The sequence below is a fragment of the Microchirus variegatus genome, assembly GCF_963457635.1.
Source record: "Microchirus variegatus genome assembly, chromosome: 16".
In the NCBI taxonomy this organism is placed as follows: domain Eukaryota; kingdom Metazoa; phylum Chordata; class Actinopteri; order Pleuronectiformes; family Soleidae; genus Microchirus; species Microchirus variegatus.
In genome coordinates, this window is record NC_139817.1 from 20,146,150 (window position 1) to 20,169,323 (window position 23,174).

The window sequence follows — 23,174 nt, forward strand, 5'->3', positions numbered from 1 at the left end:
GCAGGTAACGTGTGAAGGCTTATGACGTGAGGTGGTGGCACAGGTCAGCAGGTGGTGCAACAACAGCTGTTGGTTTGTTTTTACACAATAAACAAGATCAATGTGTGCAATCTGCAGCTTTCATCATCACTGATACACTGACAAATCATTGATGTAACGCATTAATGTAACGTAATGTATAGTTGTTTATGGAAGTAAATCAGCAACATATACAGTGGTATGCAAAAGTTTGGGCACCCCTGTAAATTTTCATGATTTTCCTTTATAAATCATTGGTTGTTTGGATAAGAAGAAACTTCTTATCCATTATCCCTTATTATAGGAGACAAACACAGTGATATATGAGAAGTGAAATAAAATGTATATGATTTACAGAAAGTCTGCAATAATTATTTAAACACAATTAGGCATGTGCATAAGTTGGGCACCCTTGTCATTTTATTGATTTCAATACCTTTAGCACTAATTATTGGAACTCAAAATCCAATCATGAGAAAGGGTATTTAAGGAGGCCAATTGTGTTTCTCCTCTATGCATCTTCTCTGAAGAGTGGCAACATGGGAGCCTCAAAACAACTCTCAAATGACCTGAAAACAATGATTGTTCAACATCATGGTTTAGGGGAAGGATACAGAAAGCTATCTCAGAGATTTAAGCTCTCAGTTTGAACTGTGAGGAACATTGTGAGGAATTGGAAGAGCACAGGCACAGTTCTAGTTAAGGCCCGAAGTGGCAGAACAAGAAAAATCTCAGATAAGCAAAGGCCAAGGATGGTGAGAACAGTCACAGTCAACCCACAGACCAGCTCCAAAGACCTACAACATCATCTTGCTGCAGATGGTGTCACTGTGTATCGTTCAACTATTCAGCGCACTTTACACAAGGAGATGCTGTATGGAAGAGTAATGCAGAAAAAGCCTTTTCTCTGCACCCGTCACAATCAGAGTTGCTTGAGGTTATGCTAAAGCACATTTGGACAAGCCAGCTTCATTTCATGGAATAAAGTGCTATGGACTGATGACACTAAAATAGAGTTACTTGGGCAAAACAAGGGGCGTTATGCACGGCGGAAAAAGAACACAGCATTCCAAGAAAAACACTTGCTACCCACAGTAAAATTTGGTGGTGGTTCCATCATGCTGTGGGGCTGTGTGGCCAGTGCAGGGACTGGGAATCTTGTTAAAGTTGAGGGTCACATGGATTCCACTCAATATCAGCAGATTCTGGAGAACAATGTCCAGGAATCAGTGACAAAGTTGAAATTGTGGCGGGGATGGATCTTTCAACAAGACAACGACCCTAAACACTGCTCAAAATCTACTAATGGATTCACGCAGAGGAACAAATACAATGTTCTGGAATGGTCATCTCAGTCCCCAGACATGAATATTATTGAACATTTGTGGTGTGATTTAAAGCGGACTGTCCATGCTCGGAAACCATCAAACCTGACTGAACTGGAGATGTTTTGTAAAGAAGAATGGTCCAAAATACCTTCCGCCAGAATCCAGACTCTAATTGGAAGTTATAGGAAGTGTTTAGAGGCTGTTATTTCTGCAAAAGGAGGATGCACAAAATGTTGAGTTAATGTTTCTTTTGTGGTGCCTAAACTTATGCACATGCCTAGTTTTGTTAAAATAATTCTTGCAGACGTTCTGTAAATCATATAAACTTTAATTCACTTCTCAAATATCACTGTGTTTGTCTCCTATATGATATATTCTGACATTTTGCATAGCACTGTATATTAGAGTGTGTGTGTGTGTGTGTGTGGGGGGGGGGGGGGTTGTGTGAAACACAGATCTGAAGTGTTACTTCATGTGTGGGTTCTTCTCTTATCAGTGTGTAATGTGGAACCTGCGAGGGAGTTCACATTTCAGTGCGAGTGTGTTTGTGTGCGCGCCTGTGTGTGTGCGAGTGTGTTCATGAATTCATGCATTACTAATGTTGTGGGGACGTAAAAACTGTTTACACAGTCACATTATGGGGACTTGTCTACCTTGTGGGGACAAAAAGCAAGTCACCACCATAATGTAAATGACTATATTTTAAAGTGACGAAATGTTTTGAGGTTAGGTTGAGGGAAGGGTTAGGGTAAGGTTAGGAAATTAATGTAAGTCCCCTGAAGTCATGAAAACAACATTGTGTGTGTGTGTGTCTGTGTGTGTTAACCACCCTCATCCTGTGAGTCGAGCCACTCGCCTGGGAACCGGTGTACTCCACCTCTTCCTCTCTCACTCTCTGTCGCTGTCTCTGTGTCTCTCTCTCTAAAGAAAAGCCTTTGTGCTGCCAGGTTGAAAGAGTCACATTTCTTTGCTATGACGACAGATATATTTCCTTGGAAGTGGCTGACAGCAACACCTGCGTACAATGCACTCTGGGTCGCACGGATGATCACCTTGGTTCGGCGACCACGGCACTCCTGGAGGAACTCACCACTATCTTGGACTCCGTGGAGAAGCCCTCCAGATTTAATACAATAAACCTTTACTCATTTCTCTAACTATGATCAGTTAGTAAAGTAATCCTTCACAACTGGAAATCTAAAAAACCTCAGTGGCTGAACTCTCTGATTGAACACATTTCAATAGAACAAAGAACTGGAGTAAATTTATAATCCATCTTAACCCAAACAATACTCATCGACTAATGAAGCTACGTAGACAACCACAACCCCAAACCATAATTATCACTTAAGCAAAAATCTACATATTTATTCATTACTTACTTCAAATAGACATTAAACATTAATATTTACTTTTAAGTAACATCTTCCAAGTTTTCCCTCAACTCAATTAATGTTGATTATATACATACAATACTATCAGTCCCCGCCCCACACACATGATGACCGTTACTCACATTTACTTCCTCATGTCTGTCTTATTTTGTCTATTATTTGTCATTGTATTAATTATCTAACGCACTTATCTTCACTCGTGCTGAAAATGTGTTTTGCACAATAAAGTAAAAAAAAACTAAAATAACATTTCCTTTCAGTGAGCCAGAATTAGGCCACAGAACACAAAAGCACGAGTGCCTCGGTGAAGGACAGTGACGCTCAAACACACAGGAAGTGTGTCTCTCCCCATGAGCAGCCAGAACAAAATGGAATCAAATTAGATCAGGAGAGGGTTTATTTTAGTAAAGAAAGCAGGAGAGGGGAGCGATGTGTTGGTTCAAAGGCTGGACACGCTGCTCTGAGGTCAGAGCGCTGTGCTGAAACTGCCATTTTTCCTTGATCCATTATTCATTCTCTGCCTCCACGGCAAATTTCCTGTTTCCACAGCTTCACCAGAACCTCAAACCAAATCCAGCAGAGACACAAATCCAGCTTTCTCCAAAGGATATGAATTATTCTTTCACATCTCATTATCATTGGAAACAATTAGTTCAAAGCATAATCCATCACAATGATGCAGAAGAGCTGCTGTATTTGATGAACTCATTATTGAGCAGCCACACACAATGGAAGAGAATGTTTCTCCCTCAGGTCAGGTGAATCGGCATACTGTATACAAAACGGATGCAGTGCTCTGGTTTAAAAAGGGAAGGCCAGGAATATGGATGTAGCAGTCGCAGTCGCATGAAATTTTTTTCCTAAAGTGTTAATTGTGTAAGGGTGAATCCCAATTCCTTGCTTAACCCTCAATCTTTACCCTCAATCTCAAAAATGCGCGCTCCCGCTAGTCCAAGTGCTGTCCCGATTCTCAAACAATTAAGTTGAGGGGCGAGTTTTAAGGGCTGTATCGCCCTCAATATTGAGATATTCCGAGACCACCCTTGGGAGCAAGGGCTACCCAGAATGCATTGCGTTTTTTCACATAACAAAGATGGCGCCGAAAGCAGCGAAACGAGTACGCTACAAATGAAGTATTTTCTTTGTTAATCGAGATATAAAAATGATGAAAATCATTGTATTATCTTAGTTTAGGCCCATATTATGGATTACTGACGTCATTGTTGCGTCACATTTATTTTTATTTTACGATCTTTTGTCAATAGCCGGCCGGTGCGGACAAGCGATCGTTTGCTATTGTTTACTTTTCATTAGCCGTGGTTTGTGGTCACTGTCAGCTGAATATGTCCGTGGTTGTGGTATTTGTATGAGTATCATCTTATAACTAACTGACAACCTAATAACTTGACTGACAAACGGATCGTAATAAATAATCGTGACGTAAATGCGTTCTTCTTCTTCTTCTTTTTTGGAGTTGACAGACTGGACGCAGCTTTCGCGTTATTCTGCCCCCCGCAGTCTGAAGACGTATCTGCATTTAAGGGGTGTCCCATTTCTAAGTGACAAAATAACCCTCAACACTTGGTTTTGAGGGCCAGTTAAGATTAAGGGTTGAGCTTGAGGGTTAAGGTTGAGGGTTAAGATAGGAATTGGAATTGGCCCTAAATCACTGGTTTCAGGCCTTCTTCCATAGAACAGGATGTCAGTTTCATAAATGGATAAAGCATGGCACATGTGAGTGAACACCAGTGTGATTGACAGCTAGTAGCATCCAATAAGAGGTAACAAGTGTCGTGGTGCTCAAGGCTTGACTATTGGAGCTTGTTTTGATTTGAACATTTAAATGATGCTGGTGCACAGATCCACTGATGAGCAGAGAAGTGGACAAAGAAGAAGAATGAAATCAAAAATGCAGGATTATAGTATTTTCAAAAATGATTTACCCCGGTGGTATTGCTCCTCTGGCAGTGCCCATGGAAATGCGCTGGGTGCCCGGCCGGTTCAGGTTGTTCTGTCCATTGATGGTGAGAGCATGGTGGCCATGGGCGGATGAAAGCGACGGCATCACGGGGGAACAGGGGAAGTTGGCAGTGGACAGTGGCAAATGCACCTGTTCAGTTTTGGCGTGCCCACCTCCCACACTAATGTTATTATTGTTGGTGCCGGAGGAAGCAGATGTCGAAGACCACAGGGAGGTCCCGGCAAAGGTGTTGCTCTGTCGCACTACAGTCAGGGTTCCTGTAGCTACTGTGTTGTCGGCTGCTGCTCCGTAGAGCTTTCGTCGCTGAGAGGCCAGAATCGCGTTTGATGCGGCTCTCGTGCTGTTGACGAGGATGCACTGCTGGCAGGAGCACGGCTGCCCAGAACTGGCTCCCACGGGCCAGGACTGCGACTTGGGGATGGAGCCCATGATGAGCGGGTAGGCCAGGTCCATACGTCTCCGCAGACGTCGCTTGCGCTGGCTCTGCCTGTTGGTCTGACACATGCTGTTGAAGTCGATGAGGTAGCAGAAGCCCAGAGAGGTCAGGTCCAGCCAGGGGTGCTGCTTCTCGTAGGCATTTTGGATGGTCACGCAGATCTCCATGTCATAAGGCGTCCATGAGCCGTTGTCGTTCTCCCACTCCCACACCACGCCTTTACCCGGGGCAGAGGAGGGCTCATAGAAGTTCCTCTGCACTGGCCTCATGGTGCCTGAAAGCAGAGGGCAAAGGAGAGAGGGAACATGAGGACAAGAACTCTGGCATCGTCTGTGAAAACTGTGCACTGTCCCATAGAATATATATTAGGGTATGACACAAGAAGACATGCTGTTGTACTGAATATGACCACAGCTGTGATACCTGCAGCACTCGGCCTGTGACCTTGCGTCTACGACGGCGTCACAGCTGTGCTGATATTCAATGGAGTGTGTTTGTGTGTGTCTCCCCACGTCACCATTATGTTTATGACTTCAGTTTCTGATTAATCCCTCACTAAGAGAGGGTTATTACTGATTAGACACCCATGAAGTGGCATAGAAAATACAGTTAAAACGAAGAAGAAAAAATAAAAAACAAACAATGATTTATGATTTTTTTTAATCATGATTTTCTATCTAGTATACAGTAGTGGTAACAGTGGACGGTGATGCTGAGCCACAACGTTGAAACCTTTATAACTGAGGGCTGCATTAAATGTAACACTATGAGTGTGGCTGTGAGTCCTGACCACGATCAATACTAGCAACAGCTCCTCACAACCTACCCATGAGATGAAGGGAGGGAAACAAATTGCCAAGAACTACTAGGAAAAACAGCCTCTCACATGTTTGGTTTCAAATGACATATAACTCGGAACAAAGCTAACATCTCAGCAAAAGATAATATGTCCAATATTAGTTTAATATTCATGTTTAATAGCTCCGCATTCACACAGACTTCACTCAGTAAGACATTTCTCGTAGTCTGAGATAAATACAATTTTGAATTTCCCTCCCAAAGAACAATCCAACCAGGAGACAAACCTCCACAAAGATGTGATCTGATTTTGACTGTGAAAAGTTTGATGGCTACAAAAATAACCAAATCATTATTCCCAGCGAAAGCAGGAATGGAATGGAAAAATACCAATATCAAGACCCCTACCATGCATTACGGGAAGGCAGTGTTTTCTGTGTCCTACTGGTATGATGTCTCGCCTGTATGTAGATGATGTTCATGAGGTGGCATAAGGAGAAGAGGAGGAGGAACTGCTGGTAGCAGTGATTAGAACAACATTTTTAGAAGTAGAATACGTCGTAACAGAGAGCAGCAGCTTTACTGTTCTTATCCCAGATGTTTCCACCTCTCACATAAACACGGTGTCAGCGCTGGCCAGGGAAGTTGAAATTTTACGATGCATTTAATCCACTTTTTTTTATTTCTTTAATAAAACCCTAAGTGTGTGAAACCATATACTTACATTACAATTACACTGCATGGAGTTTGTATGTTCTTCCTGTGTGTGCATAGGTTTTCTCCAGGTTCTCCACATGGTTGTTTGTCCATGTGTCCCTGCAATGGACTGGCGATATGACATTTTAGTCATTTCAAAATGTTGAATCACCTCTTTAATGTTGAGCCAGGAATCCATCTGTAAACGTCTGGATTCTCATTGATCCTCTTGAGTCTTTTTATAAGTCTGTTGTTCCATAATATATAATTTCGTCCATAACGTTCATCGAATCTTCCTGTGATGGTGGGTCTGTCTTGTACCATTTTCTTGTAATTGCCTTATTACAGGCTACTAACATCATTTTCAATAACCCAACATTCTGCCTATAACTGAATGAACATCATCCAAAAAATTGCAATCTTGGGACATGTAGTTTTCTCCCTCCGTCCATGCTTAAATTTAAACGGTATCAGTGCTATTTATATTGATAGGAGGTACTTTTTCTAAACCGACTTGCAGGAGCTCGCTATTATGCGTCCATCTCACTGTAGCACCGGAAGGCTCTAAAATGCCTTGGTTTATTGCTGTATTAGCAGTGGCGTGTGTTGCTGGTGATCTCCCTGTGATCCTTGATGCTCTTCCTTACAGGAAACTAAAGTGAGATTAGCCACTTCCCTCAGACCCCTGTAAGTGTTTGACAGACATCTATCCTGCCATCCCATCTCATCCCTTGTCCTCCCTCCCAAAACAGCCACAGGCTGTCCTTGCCTGACACCAGTGCAGTTCCCCTCTACTGAGCTGGAGCTGTGTGATATATTGCCACATCAGGCCTTGATGTGGGATTCTAATCCCAGTGCCACGCGGTGGAAAGATGTGTTCAGGGTGGGCTTGTCTGCAGAATCACGTCTTAGATTTGGGGGCCGGGGGCTGGGGTCAGCCAGGACAGGTCGCTGTCCTTTACAACTGTGTCTCTCTGGAAGTGAAGGACGGCCTTTGTGAATCACTGTTTTAAAGTGAGGGACATGCAACATTTAACCCAGCGTCCCAGCTGTCCTCAGAGTCCTGCTGCAGGGGACAGGTAACAGATTGGGAAACTGATGCCTCTGCTTCAGTTTAGTGGATGTTTTCATGCAAACCTCCTAATGCAACACATTATTTTAAGGCTACACATCATGGCCAGAAGATTATGTCCATTCAAAACAGAACAGTAAGTAAAAACTGTTATCTTTCAAACCGCACTGAATAATCAAATAACAAAAGAGTAAAACTGTGACACCAGATGATCAAATGCATGAGTTCACCACAGCTTCTCATATAAGAGGTCAAATTGCTTCACTACACACTGTGAGCAGTAACTGCAAATCTACCAATCTGAGGTCACTGGTGCATGTTTTACTTCCTCTCTTCTGCCCGTGCACTGGAAACTGTTGGTGAGGGAACATCTGATGTGTAACCAACAGGTAAAACCTTAACAGCTGCTGGGAAACTGGTGTTATTCAGGGTTTTGTTGTCAGAAAAACACTGAGGACAGGTTTTGTTGTCATGGAAGCGATTCCTCAGGATGTTCACATCGTACATGTGAACATTACTACATCTCCTTTCCCTGAGAGCACAGTGCCAACAGACTCTCGCTTATCTCATCTTCTGCCGACGCCAGCTTTCCCTTCGCTGTCACCCACCAGCTCTGCTGGCTCCTCACCAAGGCTGCTGCTGCGCTGAGCCTTTCTTCACGTTTTCCATTCTGTCACTCAGTGGACCGCTGCTTGTCCAACACTGAACTCTTGGACAGAGAGCAGGAATCTGTGTCTGTGAATCAGAGCCCACGTCACCTCGTAGTTAATGCTCTTCCTCATGTGGCTGCGGGATGAAAGGTAGATGAGAAATGCCCGGATAAAGCTCTATAATATATCCTTATAATTGACAAGACTTTTTCAATTTCCCTGGGGCTCCGTTGAACCTATTAAAACGCAGTGTTGCAATTTTCCTCTTAACTACAGTATGAGAGAGGCCAGTAACAGGTCCAGCATCACACAACTCAATACTGTGTCTGACAGTTATTTAAAGGTGACTTCTCTGTGGTGTCTGATGAGACAACAGACAGATCTGATTGTACACAACAGACGATAACATCACATTCACTTAAAATGATCTTCATATCTAATAGTTTGCAATGGTGTTGGTGTTAAAGGACTGGATAAATCCACTTTATAATCCTACTTTACTAGACCGGTATGGATATCTCCTTCCATCTTTGTGTCACATGGGCAAAGGACTTGTTTTCAACCTTCATCTCTACATACACGACCTTCATATTGTCAGAATCATTGACGTGATTCTTGCATCATTGGCAGTTTAAGACGTTAATGGTACTCGAATCTTTTCATTTTCAAACATCTGCAAAGACATGGCAGCAATTTACAAGATATATTAAAAAAGTCTGTACAGAAATGTATCTGCATATGATGACCAACATCTGACTTGGTGGTGGTATGCATTTCCTTTTCTTAAAGATGAGCAGTCTTGCCAGATCTCACAAGAGAAACAAGGAACTGTTGTACCAAGTCCATTATATACACAGTAAACATCTGATCATTAAACTTTAGTAAACATAAATTAAATCCTGCATTATTGCTGTTGATGTGCTCATCTTCCTTTTTTCTTTTAGTTCCAGGACTTCAAAACCAATATGTCTCTCTCACTCTCATGAATAAAGATACACAGTAGCTTAAGCTAGGACATGTGTGGAACAGGGACTGCAGGAGATACCACTCTGCGCCAACCTATACCTCTGATTGGCTCGTACTCGTTGCCATCAGGGTCAGAGCCAATCAGAAGAGAGGATGTGGGCGGGAAAAAACACTGCTGTCACCGGTGTGTGTATGGCGAAAGGGAGAAACTATCAAACTCATGGAGCAGTGAACAAAGCCCAAATATGCAACAACACAGCAACAAGCGACTTTACAGAAAAACAAGCCCCAAACTCATTTATAATAAGCGGACTTGACAACTATGAAAAGAGGGGTGGAAACTGGTGTGGTGCAGGTCGACATAGTGCTGATCCAGCACCACAATGAACATGGAAATGTTCTTCTGCAGAATAATTGAATTCAGTTCAAGGTTGATGATCCATAAAGTAAACTGTATTGGTCTTCTTGTCAAAGAATGGTTTGGCAACTGAATAGCTCATGATCGGACTCTCCCGCCTCTCCTGTTTTCCAGCAACGCCAGGGTAGTAGATGATCATAAATGAATACCACGTCATCACTCTTCAAAGGGTTAGTCAAGGTGGTTGAATTTGAAGCATAAGCAGATCTTAAAGACAATACTCATCACTCCAACTCTCGATACTGCCACCGTTTTCTTCCACTGCGATCGCACGTGACATGACGCTTATCACCCGTCACCCTTCATTATTTGGTGTACTCGTAATACGCGTCTGTATGCACCTGATACACACACACACACACACACACGCACGCACACACACGCACACACACACACACAGACACACACACACACTATCAGGGGGATTTTATACTAGCACACTATACTAAAAAACGTGTGTACAGCGCCAATGCGATGACATCAAACCTCTAATGTGCGCGTGTAAATTCCATTCACTTTCAATGGACAGATGGGCGTCACGTATGTGTCACGCAGAGGCTGCACACGTGTTGTTGCACATACGCCTACGTGACGGGTGTGTGACAGGTGAACTACGCCTCAAATACGTGACGTGAAGACCACGTGACGCGACTGTTAAAGTACAATTCTACATGAGCGGACACACACGCTGTGTAGTGTTTGTAGAAATCAAATAGCGAGGGGTCATTCATGCTGTGCCACCTGCACGCACAGCTGAAGTGCGCAGAATCGTCTTGAGTTTAACAGCTGCAGGTATTACCAAGAGAGACCGATGTGACAGTTTAGTTTAGTTGAGTACAATAGTGACACACGCGTCAACGTCTATAGTGTGTGCACGCCTACAGTATAACTCATAATCATAACTAGAACATTTCATCAAAAAAGGTATGTTAGTGGATGGGGGCAGCCGCGCGGAGGGATTTCCTGGGAGCACATGACGTCACTCGGGATTCCCGGTTCGTCCCGTCCCGTTTCATTTTTGAAATTTTTGAAACCACGATTTCATGAGAATCACGTTAGATATGAACATTTTTTTTTACAAGCGCAGCTACTTCCACAGACGCTTCCCACAGCAGCGGACGGGGCGGAACCGGGTGTGGTGCAGGTCGGCGTAGTGCTGTCCGTGGTGCTGGATCCTCAAAGGAGGATCAGCACCACGATGAACATGGAAATGCTCTTCAGCAGAATAATTGAATTCAGTTCAAGGTTATAGGATTATAATGATATATAAAGTAAACTGTATGGGTCTTGGTTTGACAGCTGAGCAGCGCATGAGCGGACTCTCCCATTTCGTCCGGAAAATATTTCCTGAAGTCGTGCTATTTTCCAGCATTGCTGAGGTAGATGATCATAAATGAATACCACGTCATCAATCTTGAAAGGGTTAGTCAAGGTGGTTGAATTTGACGCATTAAGCAGATCTTAAAGACAATACTCATCTCTCCAACTCTCGACACTGCAACTGTTTTTTTTTTACACATATCACCCGTCACCCTTCATTATTTGGTGTACCCGCAATACGCATGTCTGTATGCATGTGTATCGGACGTGTGTTTTGCAGTCTTTATGCAGGTGTAGGCGACGCGGTTAAGGCGTTTTAGTATAGTTTGCTGGCATAAAATGCCCCTGACACACACATGCATGCATGCACGCACGCACGCACGCATGCATGCACACACACACACACAGCAGGGTTTATAGAAAACAACCTGTACATTTAAATAAATTTAACAATCAACCTTGAAAACAGCAACATTGCACTTAGTCACAATAGTAAAGTTACTGTGTTAAAGCCACTGCAATGAGAAGCCATTGCCCAAGGTCAGCTGCTTTTGGAAGCACTCACCAGTATCACACCAAGACCTTGAAGGATGATTTTGCAATAGCAGTGCATGTGAAGATGAGAAACCACTTTGAATGTGAAGCTTGTGAGCCAAAGCCAGGTCACTTTCCTGCAAAGCAGTCACAATCATCACTATGAGCAATCTGAAAATGCCAAAGTGACACAACCTGACTGCTCATACGAAAGGGCAAGTTAAGTTTAAAATGGATAGATAAGAACCTGTTCAGTTTCTACTGTTGTCATGTTTCATAGCAGCTCTCCCGACGGCCTTGTGGCTCTTGACTTGTGTGTGTGTGTGTGCTTCAAGGTAGAATACTTTACAAATAAATGGACAACCTGTACGTTAAAGAAAGTTTGCCTTTGCCAGAAATTTGTGAGGACAGTCTTGCAGCCAATTTTAGAACTTAAAGGGATAGTTTTTATTTTTGAACATAGTGGATGGTGGTGGTCAATGATTCTCTGGTTCAGAGTGAAGAAAATGAGTTCCGGGGGAGAGTGAGGGTCACAAAACTAACACTTTTTACACCACAAAAACAAACTATCCCTTTAATGGCCATCCAAAACTATGGGGCTTATAAGGAGAGACCAAGAACGTAACATAACAAGATGTCATTATTGATTAATGCATAATGATGCCATTTCTTTTAATAGAAATTAGATAACATGGAATAAAACAAAGTTTTAATTAATTAAAATTATCAAGGTAAAATAATATGGAGTAAAAAGTGTTGTCCCTCTCTTATCTACATCATTTCATTGCAGCCTCTCACCACAAGGGCAAACATAAAAGGCAACCATGAGAAGCTGAACTAATATGCATTGCACACTCACACTCACACCATGCTTTATCTATTTCTCACTAAATATCATCAGAGTTCTTTAGTGTGTATTTTGTATATTTTAATTCCTTGTTGGCCTTGATGCTGTGCTCAAAACAGACTCTGAAGAAGAAGTAACCATGGACACTCACTGGCGGTCGTGTGAGGAGGTCAAAGAAGACGAGGACATACAAATTCCCTCTAGAATGGCACGTGAGATCATATACTGACTTGGACCCTCGCACGTGGATCCTGCTCTGAGCTAATGATGTCATCAAACGGCCGACTCGCCCTCAGGTGACGGAAGCATCAACTGAAACTCGTTCACTTTGAATGGATAGACGTCAAGCTTTGACAATCTGGAGCAGCGGCAAATCAAATAATATATGAATCCAATTACATCCTCTTTATTTAGCTGAACTAATACATGGACAAAACAGGGCTCTTGGACAAGGTTGTTCTTGCACACAGCAATGGTGGACACGGCAAACATCACATCACAATCACTGAGGCAACATCAGCAATTCTTGCTGTGCATTCTGACACGACAGACACTCTGATAACATTCGACAGCTCCCTCCAGTCCATGTAAAGTGTTTAGGGAAAGCCTCTCCTACTGTGATGGTGAACAAAATCCATCCTCTTCCATTCTATCACAAGCAATTCATTTTTTAACAGTTAATCAACTTCAGTTCAGAGCTACAGAGCTGCACGTACATAGTAACATCATGCAGCCTTCAAAACGTCTTACATATAAATGTAGAACAAATGATAAATATGCAAATCAGTTCTAAACTATGGGGGAAAATAAAATAATTGCAGCTGCATTTGATGTTTTCACATGGACTCCAGAGGACAGCTTGAATAAAAAAAGGCCTTTTCATCTTCCAAAAAGGCCTTTACCAACAATAAACCCGAGCTGCTGATCAGATGATGATGAAGAAAGAGAATAATATTGCTGAGTGTGAGCCGTTAAACATTCATAATTGAAGAAACTAGAAAACACACACACTGGCTGAAGTTTTAATTTTAACTTTAGAAGACTTTGTCATACCTGTACATCAAAGTGTGAATGATCTGTAAGAGCATTATCTGCTCATTAACCAACAACGTGAGATCACAGACCGTAATAATGAGGATGACAGTCTGGCATTAAGCTGCTTTAACAGTATTATGTGTTACAATATCACAGCGTCTGAAAAATAACACATCAAAGCTAATTTTCATTTTCCCAGAATGCAGTTCTTTATAACAAGCTACAGTCGTGAATAGTGACTCGGATTCCCTTAAGCGTCCTTGTCTCTTTGTAGGCAAATGTGATGGATGAACAAAAGCCGAGGAGCTGCCGCTAATCGGGAGGAAGAATGAGAAGGAGGAGCAAGAGATGAACAAGAGAGACAATAGAAAATAGATCAGGGAGAAAAAAAGAGAGAAAGCAAGAAGGCAGATGAAAGAGGAAAGAAGGAAAAGAGAGGGAGATAGGAGGAAGGGAGTGAGGAAAGGTAGGAGGAGGGAGAAGGGAATGAAGATGGAGGATGCAGACTGAGAGATGGAGCAGGGCCAAATGGGGGGAGGGAGAGAAAAAGAAAAAAAAAAGAAGAGGAAACGCAATGTGAGCATGTAAGGAGAAAAGAGAGAAGATTGTGAAGGTGATGAGTGAGGTTTAATGCCAAACAACAATAAAAAAGAAAAAGAAAAAAGAAGATGTCTCATTTCTGCTTGAGCTGAGAAAGTTTATACTGCAGTAAAAAATGCTCCAACTAATACAGTTTTGCTGCCAGCAAGACAAAGTGGTGAGGAGAAGTGGCAGAACTCCCACTGCAAGAATCCTCATCTTCATCCTCAGCTTCTTTAACGCTCTCCCACACTGTAGCATGGGGAGTGTGCCAGTTCACATGCACTTGTGCAGAGTTTGCAATTACTGGGGTAACACACACACACACACACACACAAAAAAGGGTGAATAAGAAATTCTTAAGCAAATCAAGTTAAAGCCTTGTCTACCTGCCAGCTCCTGTGCTGCAGTGGAGCAACAGACCCTGAAACAACCTTCTAACTGTGTGTGAGTGTCGTGACTGTCCTGCGCTTCAAGCTCTGACTCACGTTCATCCACTGTGTACACTCATCACTTTAAGCACATGCGAGTGAGTGTGTGTGTGTGTGTGTGTGTGTGTGTGTGTGTGTGTGTGTGAAGTGGAACATGTTCAAGAGAGTGAACGTGTGTGCATGCGCGCTGCAGCGCACAGTCGCTTCCACTTCACACAGCACTTCAGCCTCATCATGTCCAGTAGGACGCTTGTTAGTGTGTCAGCGCCATGCTGTCGCAAGGGCAAAGGAGTAGGAGGCAACACGCACACACACGCACTCACACACACACACACACAGTGTCAGGGTTATAGTAGAACAAGTTTCTCGTTGGCGGATTCTATATTCTAGAACAACAGCTCCAGGTGAAACTGAGCACATATTTAGTGGGCGTAGGCCTTTATTCTGAGTTGTGACACTTTTTAATTTTCTGGCATGTGTTTCTTATTTATCTCTGAAAGCTGCTGGTACGACTTCTTATCCCTGAGTATGTATTGCGATAAAGTGCTCTTTTTATTTTGACATGAGTTCAACTTCGACTCAGTATGTATGGTCATTGATCAGGGACCACGGCACAGTAAACTTGTAAAAAAAAAAGGAGCTAATGCAGCTAACGGAGCTAACTGGTACACTGGTCATGTGTCATGCGTTAACGTGCGTTAACAAGCGTTGACCTTTTGCACAACACTGTTAATCATTAATTACTTACTTATTACTATACTTATTTTGTTTGTTATTTCATTTAATCTGATATAATTTTATGTTATCTGTATATACCAATTGCATTCAATGTATTTCTATGCAATTCCCAGATGTATAAATTTTTCATACTGTATTAAGTTGGCACAATTAGCGTTAGACCCTAACAAGAAGCTCTAGCGTATATTGTAGTGTACGGGTTATTATAATAATAATAATTTTTATAAAGGCTCTGGCCCCCATGGTGGTCAGACGGGCAGGAGGCGCAATGAGACTGATAGATAAGCCAGATCTGAGTGTCCGGGAAGGGGTGTTGATGTGAAGGCGGTCAGAGAGGTATGGGGGAGAGAGGTTATGGATGGCCTTGAAGGTGTGAAGCAGAATTTTGAAATTGATGCGGAATTTAACCGGAAGCCAGTGAAGCTGTTGCAGAGCAGGTGTGATGAATATGCCGTCAGCCAAAGACAAACATGCACGGTACTAACAGCCAGATCGTTTGCAGAAGAACGATCTGCAAACCAGTGTAGACTATAAAACCAACATTTTCGTCTGAGTCAGGACGAAAGGAGTTCAAATAACAGTTAAAATCATAAAGGGGGGGCCCGAGAGCAGCGGCAGCCAACCGCGCCAGCGTACACTAAAACCGGAAGTCATACGTCCCTAATTATTGTACAGGAGGCAACTGACCATGACATCACCCGTAAGAATCTGAACTCCTGTTTTGAAGTCTCCAGAATCACAATATATGTTGTCATGTTGCCGATGTCCACTCATATGATCCATGCTTTATCGTCTATTTACCACTAAAGAGAAGCACAAATTCCAAAACTGAAATCATGAATTGTGAATTTGCTTTATAAATGACCTTCATCAGATCAAACTGCAGAGCTCCTTCGTCCACTCAGCAGGAGAAAGTGACACACACACACACACACACACACGGTGCAGTATTTATCTGTGACAACAAGATATTTCATGTCAGCCGTCACACAGAGTGTGTACATCAGAGAAACCATTTTGTTTGCTCAGCACACACGTGATTGATGGCCGCACCACGTCACACGTCACGGCAGACTTTGAGGAATAGCTCGCAGCAGTTGACCTTTGCCACACAATACAAGCAACACTAACGGCTACACGAGTGGATGGAGGATTAATCACACCCTGTGTGGTGGATGTAAACTGCCCACTCACTGGACTTCATGTGAAGTTACCATATAAAAGCAGAAGAAGGTGTTTTCCAGATGATCACCACTTCATCTTTTATTGTATCATCAAGGCTATTCTCAAGTGGGGGGGGGACTTGCTCGGAATATTACATCTGACAGATGAAGGGAGTCTGGCTCATTGGGACAAACAGCGTAAATGAGTTTTGCTGAGACAGGGTTTTGTAACCTACTTTACAGCTGTCTGATGGAGTCAGGTCTTATCAGAGGAAACGTCTGCTTACATAACCGTCACTGTGTCAGACCGCACTGGTCAGCGGTAACATGGTCAGAGGGCAACAGGCCACCCTGCTGCCAGATTTTTTATACAACGTACACTGTGAGAACCTGGACATGTGTTCAATTCGCACTGAAACACAAACACATCGTCTCTTTTTTCATACATCAAAAAGAACCCACGGCCATTTTTGTATTTTTTTGTATTCACAGGTTTACTCATTAACTGTGTTTTATACTAGTGCAGTGCCCGTAGGAAGTATGTATTCCTATAGTGGGAGCTGAAGAAGATTTTTCAGTTATGGTAATGCATTATGAGGAACATAAAGGCTAACATAATACAAACACTGTGCAACATCATTAGGCACAACGCAAATGTTTTCATTTTCAATTAGCTTTAGCGTAGCTAGCTGTGGTGACTGTCAGCCACACTAGTGTTAGCCCTACGCTAATGCTAATCGTAGCCTCGCTAGCTTACATTTGTGTGGGAAAACAAGTTTGCCAAGTTAGCCGCAAAGTCGCCCTTGCGAAAGAGATCTTGATCTCAACGGGTCTTTTATCTGGTTAAATAAAGGTTAAATAAAAATAAAAGTAGTAGCATGCTAATGCAAAATAAATATGTGCTCACGTATTGGTGAATGGACACCGACTTCTTAGTTTCAGTAAGTACCATGTTCTGCGGTGAACTGTGTGAAAATGTCTCACCCACCGTGAGGACAGCCTCTTCACTCCCACCTCCCTGTCCCAGACAGCGCAGCTGCTGCTGATGAGCCGCTGCCTGCCTGGTGTTTAAAAATTACTCCAAAAAAACTTGAAAATCAAGGATGCACACCATCGGGCCATGCTCAACCGGCTGAAGTAAGGCCTGCCGGCCCACCAGGCTTATAATGCACTGGGGGAAACCCGGTATATATATATATATTTATAGTACATATATATATATGTACTGTATATAAATCACTCTGGAAGTCTGTAAATCTTCTTGTGAGACAGGTGAGGCACCTTAGTGCCCTCAACTCGATTGATGAGCCCCCATTGTAGCCAGCAGTGAGCTGCATTTATGCTGAACCTCACTGAAGCTAAAATAAGCCTCAGTACCCCTCTCAAAAATGTCTCGACCACAGAAGCAAAACAAGGGTCTGTAGTGGAGCTCCATTAAAATACAGACCACTGACAGAGAAGAGGAAGCTGACGACAGATATATTATGTCTGTGTCGACACTTTTCTCACAGACTGGGAAGTTTGGACCATTATTGTTGCCTTGTCATTTCCTCTCATTGTGTGAAATTCACAACTCTAAAGCAGACACCCTTTCACTCACAAGCTCCGCCTGTTGCTGACACGTTCAACTTAACAAAAACAGTTGTTTATGAAATTGAAACAGATGGTGGGACAGTTAGGTTAGTGCATGAGGAAGTGTAATGTGCATGAAAACACTGTAACGCAGGGTATAAGAGCATCTCTGTTTCTATTTTTTGGGAAATAATTGAATTGGAATGTACAGTTTTAAATGTTGCTCTTGTAAATATATTACATGCATGTTTGTATGATGCACACTTTGGCTAGATTTGATGATGTAACCGAACATGCTCACAGAGTTGTTATTACGCTCCACACAGAGAGCATCGATTTAAAGCCAGTCTTCATACTTTTTTTCAAAACAAGTTCTTTTTAGACCAATAGTGACATGTAAATAAAATCTAATGGGTTTTAATAATTTGGTACCAAAGAAATCTCAAATGGCACAGATGGTGCCAAACTGTGCCAAAGAGAGAACGCCTAGACATCTCTTTACTAAAACCTCTGTCATTTTACTCTGCTTCATTTCAGCAGAATCAGACTTTGCACAGCTCATGTCCACATGCTGTTACATGACCTCCATTCGTTTTTAAGCTCCTACTGCATATTTTAAAGGTGATACTTTAAAATGCAATAATTTTTTAGGCGACAGAAAAAAATGATTCATTTATGCTGTGTTCCATGTGCATTCTGACACAGTGGCATCTACACTGAAACTGGTCAAATGTTGAGATCGAAAGTGTTATCTTTATGTTGATACCAAGATAATCTACATAGAGCTTGTACTGCAGAGATTTATTTAGTTTGGGCATGTCATGTTTGAGCAGGGACTCCAAAAAGAGAGTCAGGGAAGAAGAGGTTAAGTCAGAGCACATCAGCCACCAGCTCTGAAAAGTAGAATAGTAAAGTAAGTAAAGTAAGTAAAGGAGGAGGAAAGGGAAGCAGCAGAACTATGACATGGTGTTGTCATGGGAAACTGTGCATTAAAGGTTGACCCCTGCTGTTGCTCCAGAGACTCATGTGAGAATGTTTACAGTGTGGTAGCCGTTCATTCCGCTGACTTCATGCTAATCAGGTTTTAATAGCTGTAGGACACTTACATAATTCACATGATACATAAATAATTCAAGGATAGCTGCAGATGAGCATCAACATTTAAAGGTACTTTATTTAATTTATGTAATAAATCTAAAGCAACTGGCCTAAAAATCCTCATCATATGTCACAGATGCTCAGGAATAATGTTCATATAACAAACTGAACTCAACAAAAACAGTACAGCTTATAAAGTTACTTATACTTTACTTATAAACATATACATGTTTATGTTTTGAAATTATTTTTTGGCATGAAGCGCCACCTACCACCATCTACCAATCATTGCAGTCAGTAGAGTCTCAGCTGCTGAGCGACCATGGGTTGCCAGTTATGTCTGAGCTACAATGGAAACGAAACGTAACGAAACCTAAAAGACCTCAGCATCCAAAAGAGAGGGGACAGCAGGCTGCGGCTCCCGTACCATGCAGCCCGCGCCGGTCAGAACAACCACCGGTGGTTATTCTGTCGGCGGCGACTGCGGCGGCGTGCCGGGCAGAAAAACCACCGCTGGTACAGCATACATGTCTTTTATTCTCTTTCTAAACCTAATAATCTTCTTCTGACCCTGATAGACAGAATAACAGTGGTAGCCGAGTGGTTGAGTAGGTTGACTTTTGTCAGATAGATCGTAGGACCGATACAGACAGCGTCAACATTATTGACCTTATTATTGTATAAAGCATTTACAAGCTTGGGATGGATAAAATATTACTAAAAATAAATATATTGGGTGTGTGTTGTCGTAATTTACAATGTCTCACTCCAAGGTTTTGTCAAGTTGGCAGCCCTGCTATATAACATTGTAAAAGGGGAGGCAAAAATGAAGGACAGTTTTGTCAAATATCATGCATAAAGTTATTCCATCTGATATATCCATCCCTAGTCAACAGCTAATGTTACCATAAATGATTATACATCTTGATCTTTACTGAGAGAACATAATTGTGTGTCTTAGAGCCACTCATTTATGACAAACCGCTCGCTCCTCGATCGTCGTTGATGGAGGATATGCCAACCGCTCTGGCAACCTCGACTCTGGAAGGGAGGGGTGGAGTGGGAGGCGGATACGACTCGCTGCAGTGTTTTGATTTTGAGTGTAGCAACCGTTTTTGGCCGCATTGTTACAGATGGCGCCTTTAAATTCCTTTTGGTTAGGATGGGTTTGTGAGCGTGTGGGCCACACGCAATACACACAGCAACATCTGTTGTTTCTGTTTGGCTCAGTAAGAGTCACTGTATTCAACAGTATTTTGTCAAAAAGAAGATTGAAGTGACCATGATTCTGTATGGCAGAGAAATAAATTACAAGTTTATTCTTGGATTCTCAGTCTCTGCTGTTTTTGGCATTAATTCACCATGACCATGAGACAGAAGAACAAACTAAACAGCCACTTTTCAACCCAGCATGGGTGAGAGAGATTTCAAATTAAAAATGTGTTTTCACAGATTGTTACTGCGCAGAGTGGACTGATGACACTCTTAAGTTTCTCTATTAAATCTGAATTCATCGCAGACATAAAAACAAGTCCTCCAGACTGATTTGTTCTTACAGGATATGACCATTAGGAGCATATGACAGGAAGGCAAGGCCTCTGTGTCATGGTAATAACAACAAACTAAATAAAGTTAAAAAAAAACGTATTAATAGATATTTAAGTCTGCACTGATGAAAGAAAACGGTTGTTTTCTTTTATCTCATGTTGAACAGTCACAGGACTCAGGATCAGATGATGATTTAGAAGCACTTTACAGGCAACACAGGAAAGAAGAAAAGACTCATTTATTTCAATTCTCGTGACGCTCTGGCAACAGAAAATCAAAGAAAGTGATTATTTTTGCTTGAGTAAAAATAAGCAGATTGAAAGAATGTGAACTCATGATGAGCATGTGTGTGTGTGTGTGTGTGTGTGTGTGTCATGTTTGCAGCAGTCATTCCTCATCTAGTTTTAATCGTCTGGGCCAGAGTTGAAGTGAACATGAAAGTGTGGGTTCAGTACCTGAAACCCCAGAATCAAAATAATCAAATAATGTCTTGAGTTACTTTGCTCTAAATCATTTTGATCCACATTATTTCATTATTACATTGAGGGTCCATTCATTTTGAATTGAGGGTCAAAATCTGACAACTGACAACCAAACCACTAATTTGAAGAAATGCTACTGATATAATTCATATCAGAAAATAGTGAAAAGTACGGAACTGAGCTGATACAATTACTCGATTAATTGATTACTAAATGAATCGTCAGCTATTTTGTTAATCGAATAATCAGTCTGACTGTTTTTGTCACGAGGCGCCAGTTCTTGTAGTCAGTTCTTGTGTTAGTTTATGTTTAAAGTCACGTTAAAGGGATAGTTCGGAATTTTGGACATAAGACCTATTTGCTGTTGACCTTTACTGGTTTTCATTTTAATTGACCACAGTGGAATTAATACAGTTGTAGTGTAAATGTCAGAGTTGATGTTTTTTTGTTGTTTTCTATTGAAACACAAATGTAATAGAAGTCTATTTTACACACAATCTGTCCATGACAGCAGCTTAAAGTCAATCAGTGACAGTTTCAGCTTTTCTCAAACCTTTGCTGCACTACACTTTTGAAAGTGTAGTACTTTTTTGTGTGCGAAATGAGTGAAAGTGCTGAGGCGAGGACAGAGAGTCCCGCACTGCGCTGCTGTGTTCGCTGAGACTGATCAAAGGAGCTCTGAGCTTGGCTCGCTACGAACGTGGGTAGCTTGAGTTGCATCGGTGCAGATTTAATCTCTGTCATCGTTTCAGCAAATGTTAGACCACACATGAGGATCAAAGATGCCACGTCTGCTACAAAAAGGTACAAACTCTGGCACGGTACACTCCTGTGCTGAAGAAACAGATTTCTAACATAGCTGGTAACGGATTTCAGTGACACCGTTATGAATGAAAATGCTTGGGAGCAAAACAAGATCAGTGTGAAGATACTTTAATAAATTGGTTCCGCCTCTCCTGATAAGACAGATTTCCCGGTGAACGAGGACAGCTCAACCTAACACTTCTGCCATGATTCCTTACTCTCATTCTAGCCGTGACAGCTGTTCAGTGGAGGCAGACATCGCACTCTGTTGTGAACGACTGGGCTCAGTAAGCAAGCTGCTGTTCACGGTGCAGCTTTAAAGGTGCTTCCCCGATGAAGGCATAAGATATTCACTTTAAAAGTTAAAGTAGTGAGCGATGACACAGTTGTTGTGAACAGAAGAGGCTGCTCATCACAGTAACATATTAAGGACAATACAGACCAGTGCATGGCATCACAAACGAGATCAAACTGTGTCTGTGAAGAGCATGCATGTAAGTCTAGTTGTAGACTTCCTCACATCACCTAGTATCCATGGTTACCCTTCAGTGTTCAGAGGTCTACTTACATACATTAACTTGTTTCTATGGTCAAAAACCTCCTAGTTGCTATAAACGAGGCGATAGAAATCTCTCTTTCCTGACGCTGTTCCTCAGCTGCAAAATTTCAGACATAAATCTCACACCCAGACGACAGAGTGTGTTGTGATTGGCCAGCCAGCGTAGCGCCTTCCCAACCGGCTTTGTGATTGGCCAATACCCGGAAGTGACATAATCAGCACACCCGCTCTCAGAAGCGCAGCTTCCCCCTCTGGAACGGCGGTTCCATCGTTTTAACAATGTTTAAAAATAGCTTCGTCACGACTGCCCGCCGCAGTCCCTTTTATGACTTTGACCCGGAGTCAGAAGACACTGTCGCTCGTGAAACACCTCCACAACGGACGTTGTTCTTCTTCTGCGGTTCAATGTATGCAACCGGATGTGCCCGGACTAGTGCTCGGAACAGGACGATCTGCTGTTCAGGAGAACTGCTGTTTACGTAACCAGAAGAGAGAGAGAGATTACAATAAAACACAGCGTTCTCAGCAGTGACTGTTTGTTTTGAACCTTCAGGTCTTAGTAAACAAGGTAATGATGCAGATACACACTAAAAAAACAGCGTTAATTGGAACTTCCGGTCTAGGTCCGCTTTATTGTGTCATTATTTTTCTCCATTGACTCCATTGAGAGTTTATTGTTATTTATATACCGTAGTAACAAACTTGTC

The 23,174-nt window shown here is 42.2% G+C and overlaps 1 protein-coding gene across 1 annotated transcript in view; it reads right to left on the reverse strand.

Annotated features, from left to right (window-relative positions):
• dtx1 (deltex 1, E3 ubiquitin ligase) overlaps positions 1-23,174 on the reverse strand; it is a gene marked incomplete at both ends in the record, with an annotated part of 38,676 nt that overhangs the window by 9,417 nt on the left and 6,085 nt on the right. Inside the window, one exon of the mRNA XM_083902675.1 lies at positions 4,684-5,431. Within this exon, the coding sequence (XP_083758801.1) occupies positions 4,684-5,431 (748 nt within the window). The remainder of the gene's footprint in view (positions 1-4,683; positions 5,432-23,174) is intronic.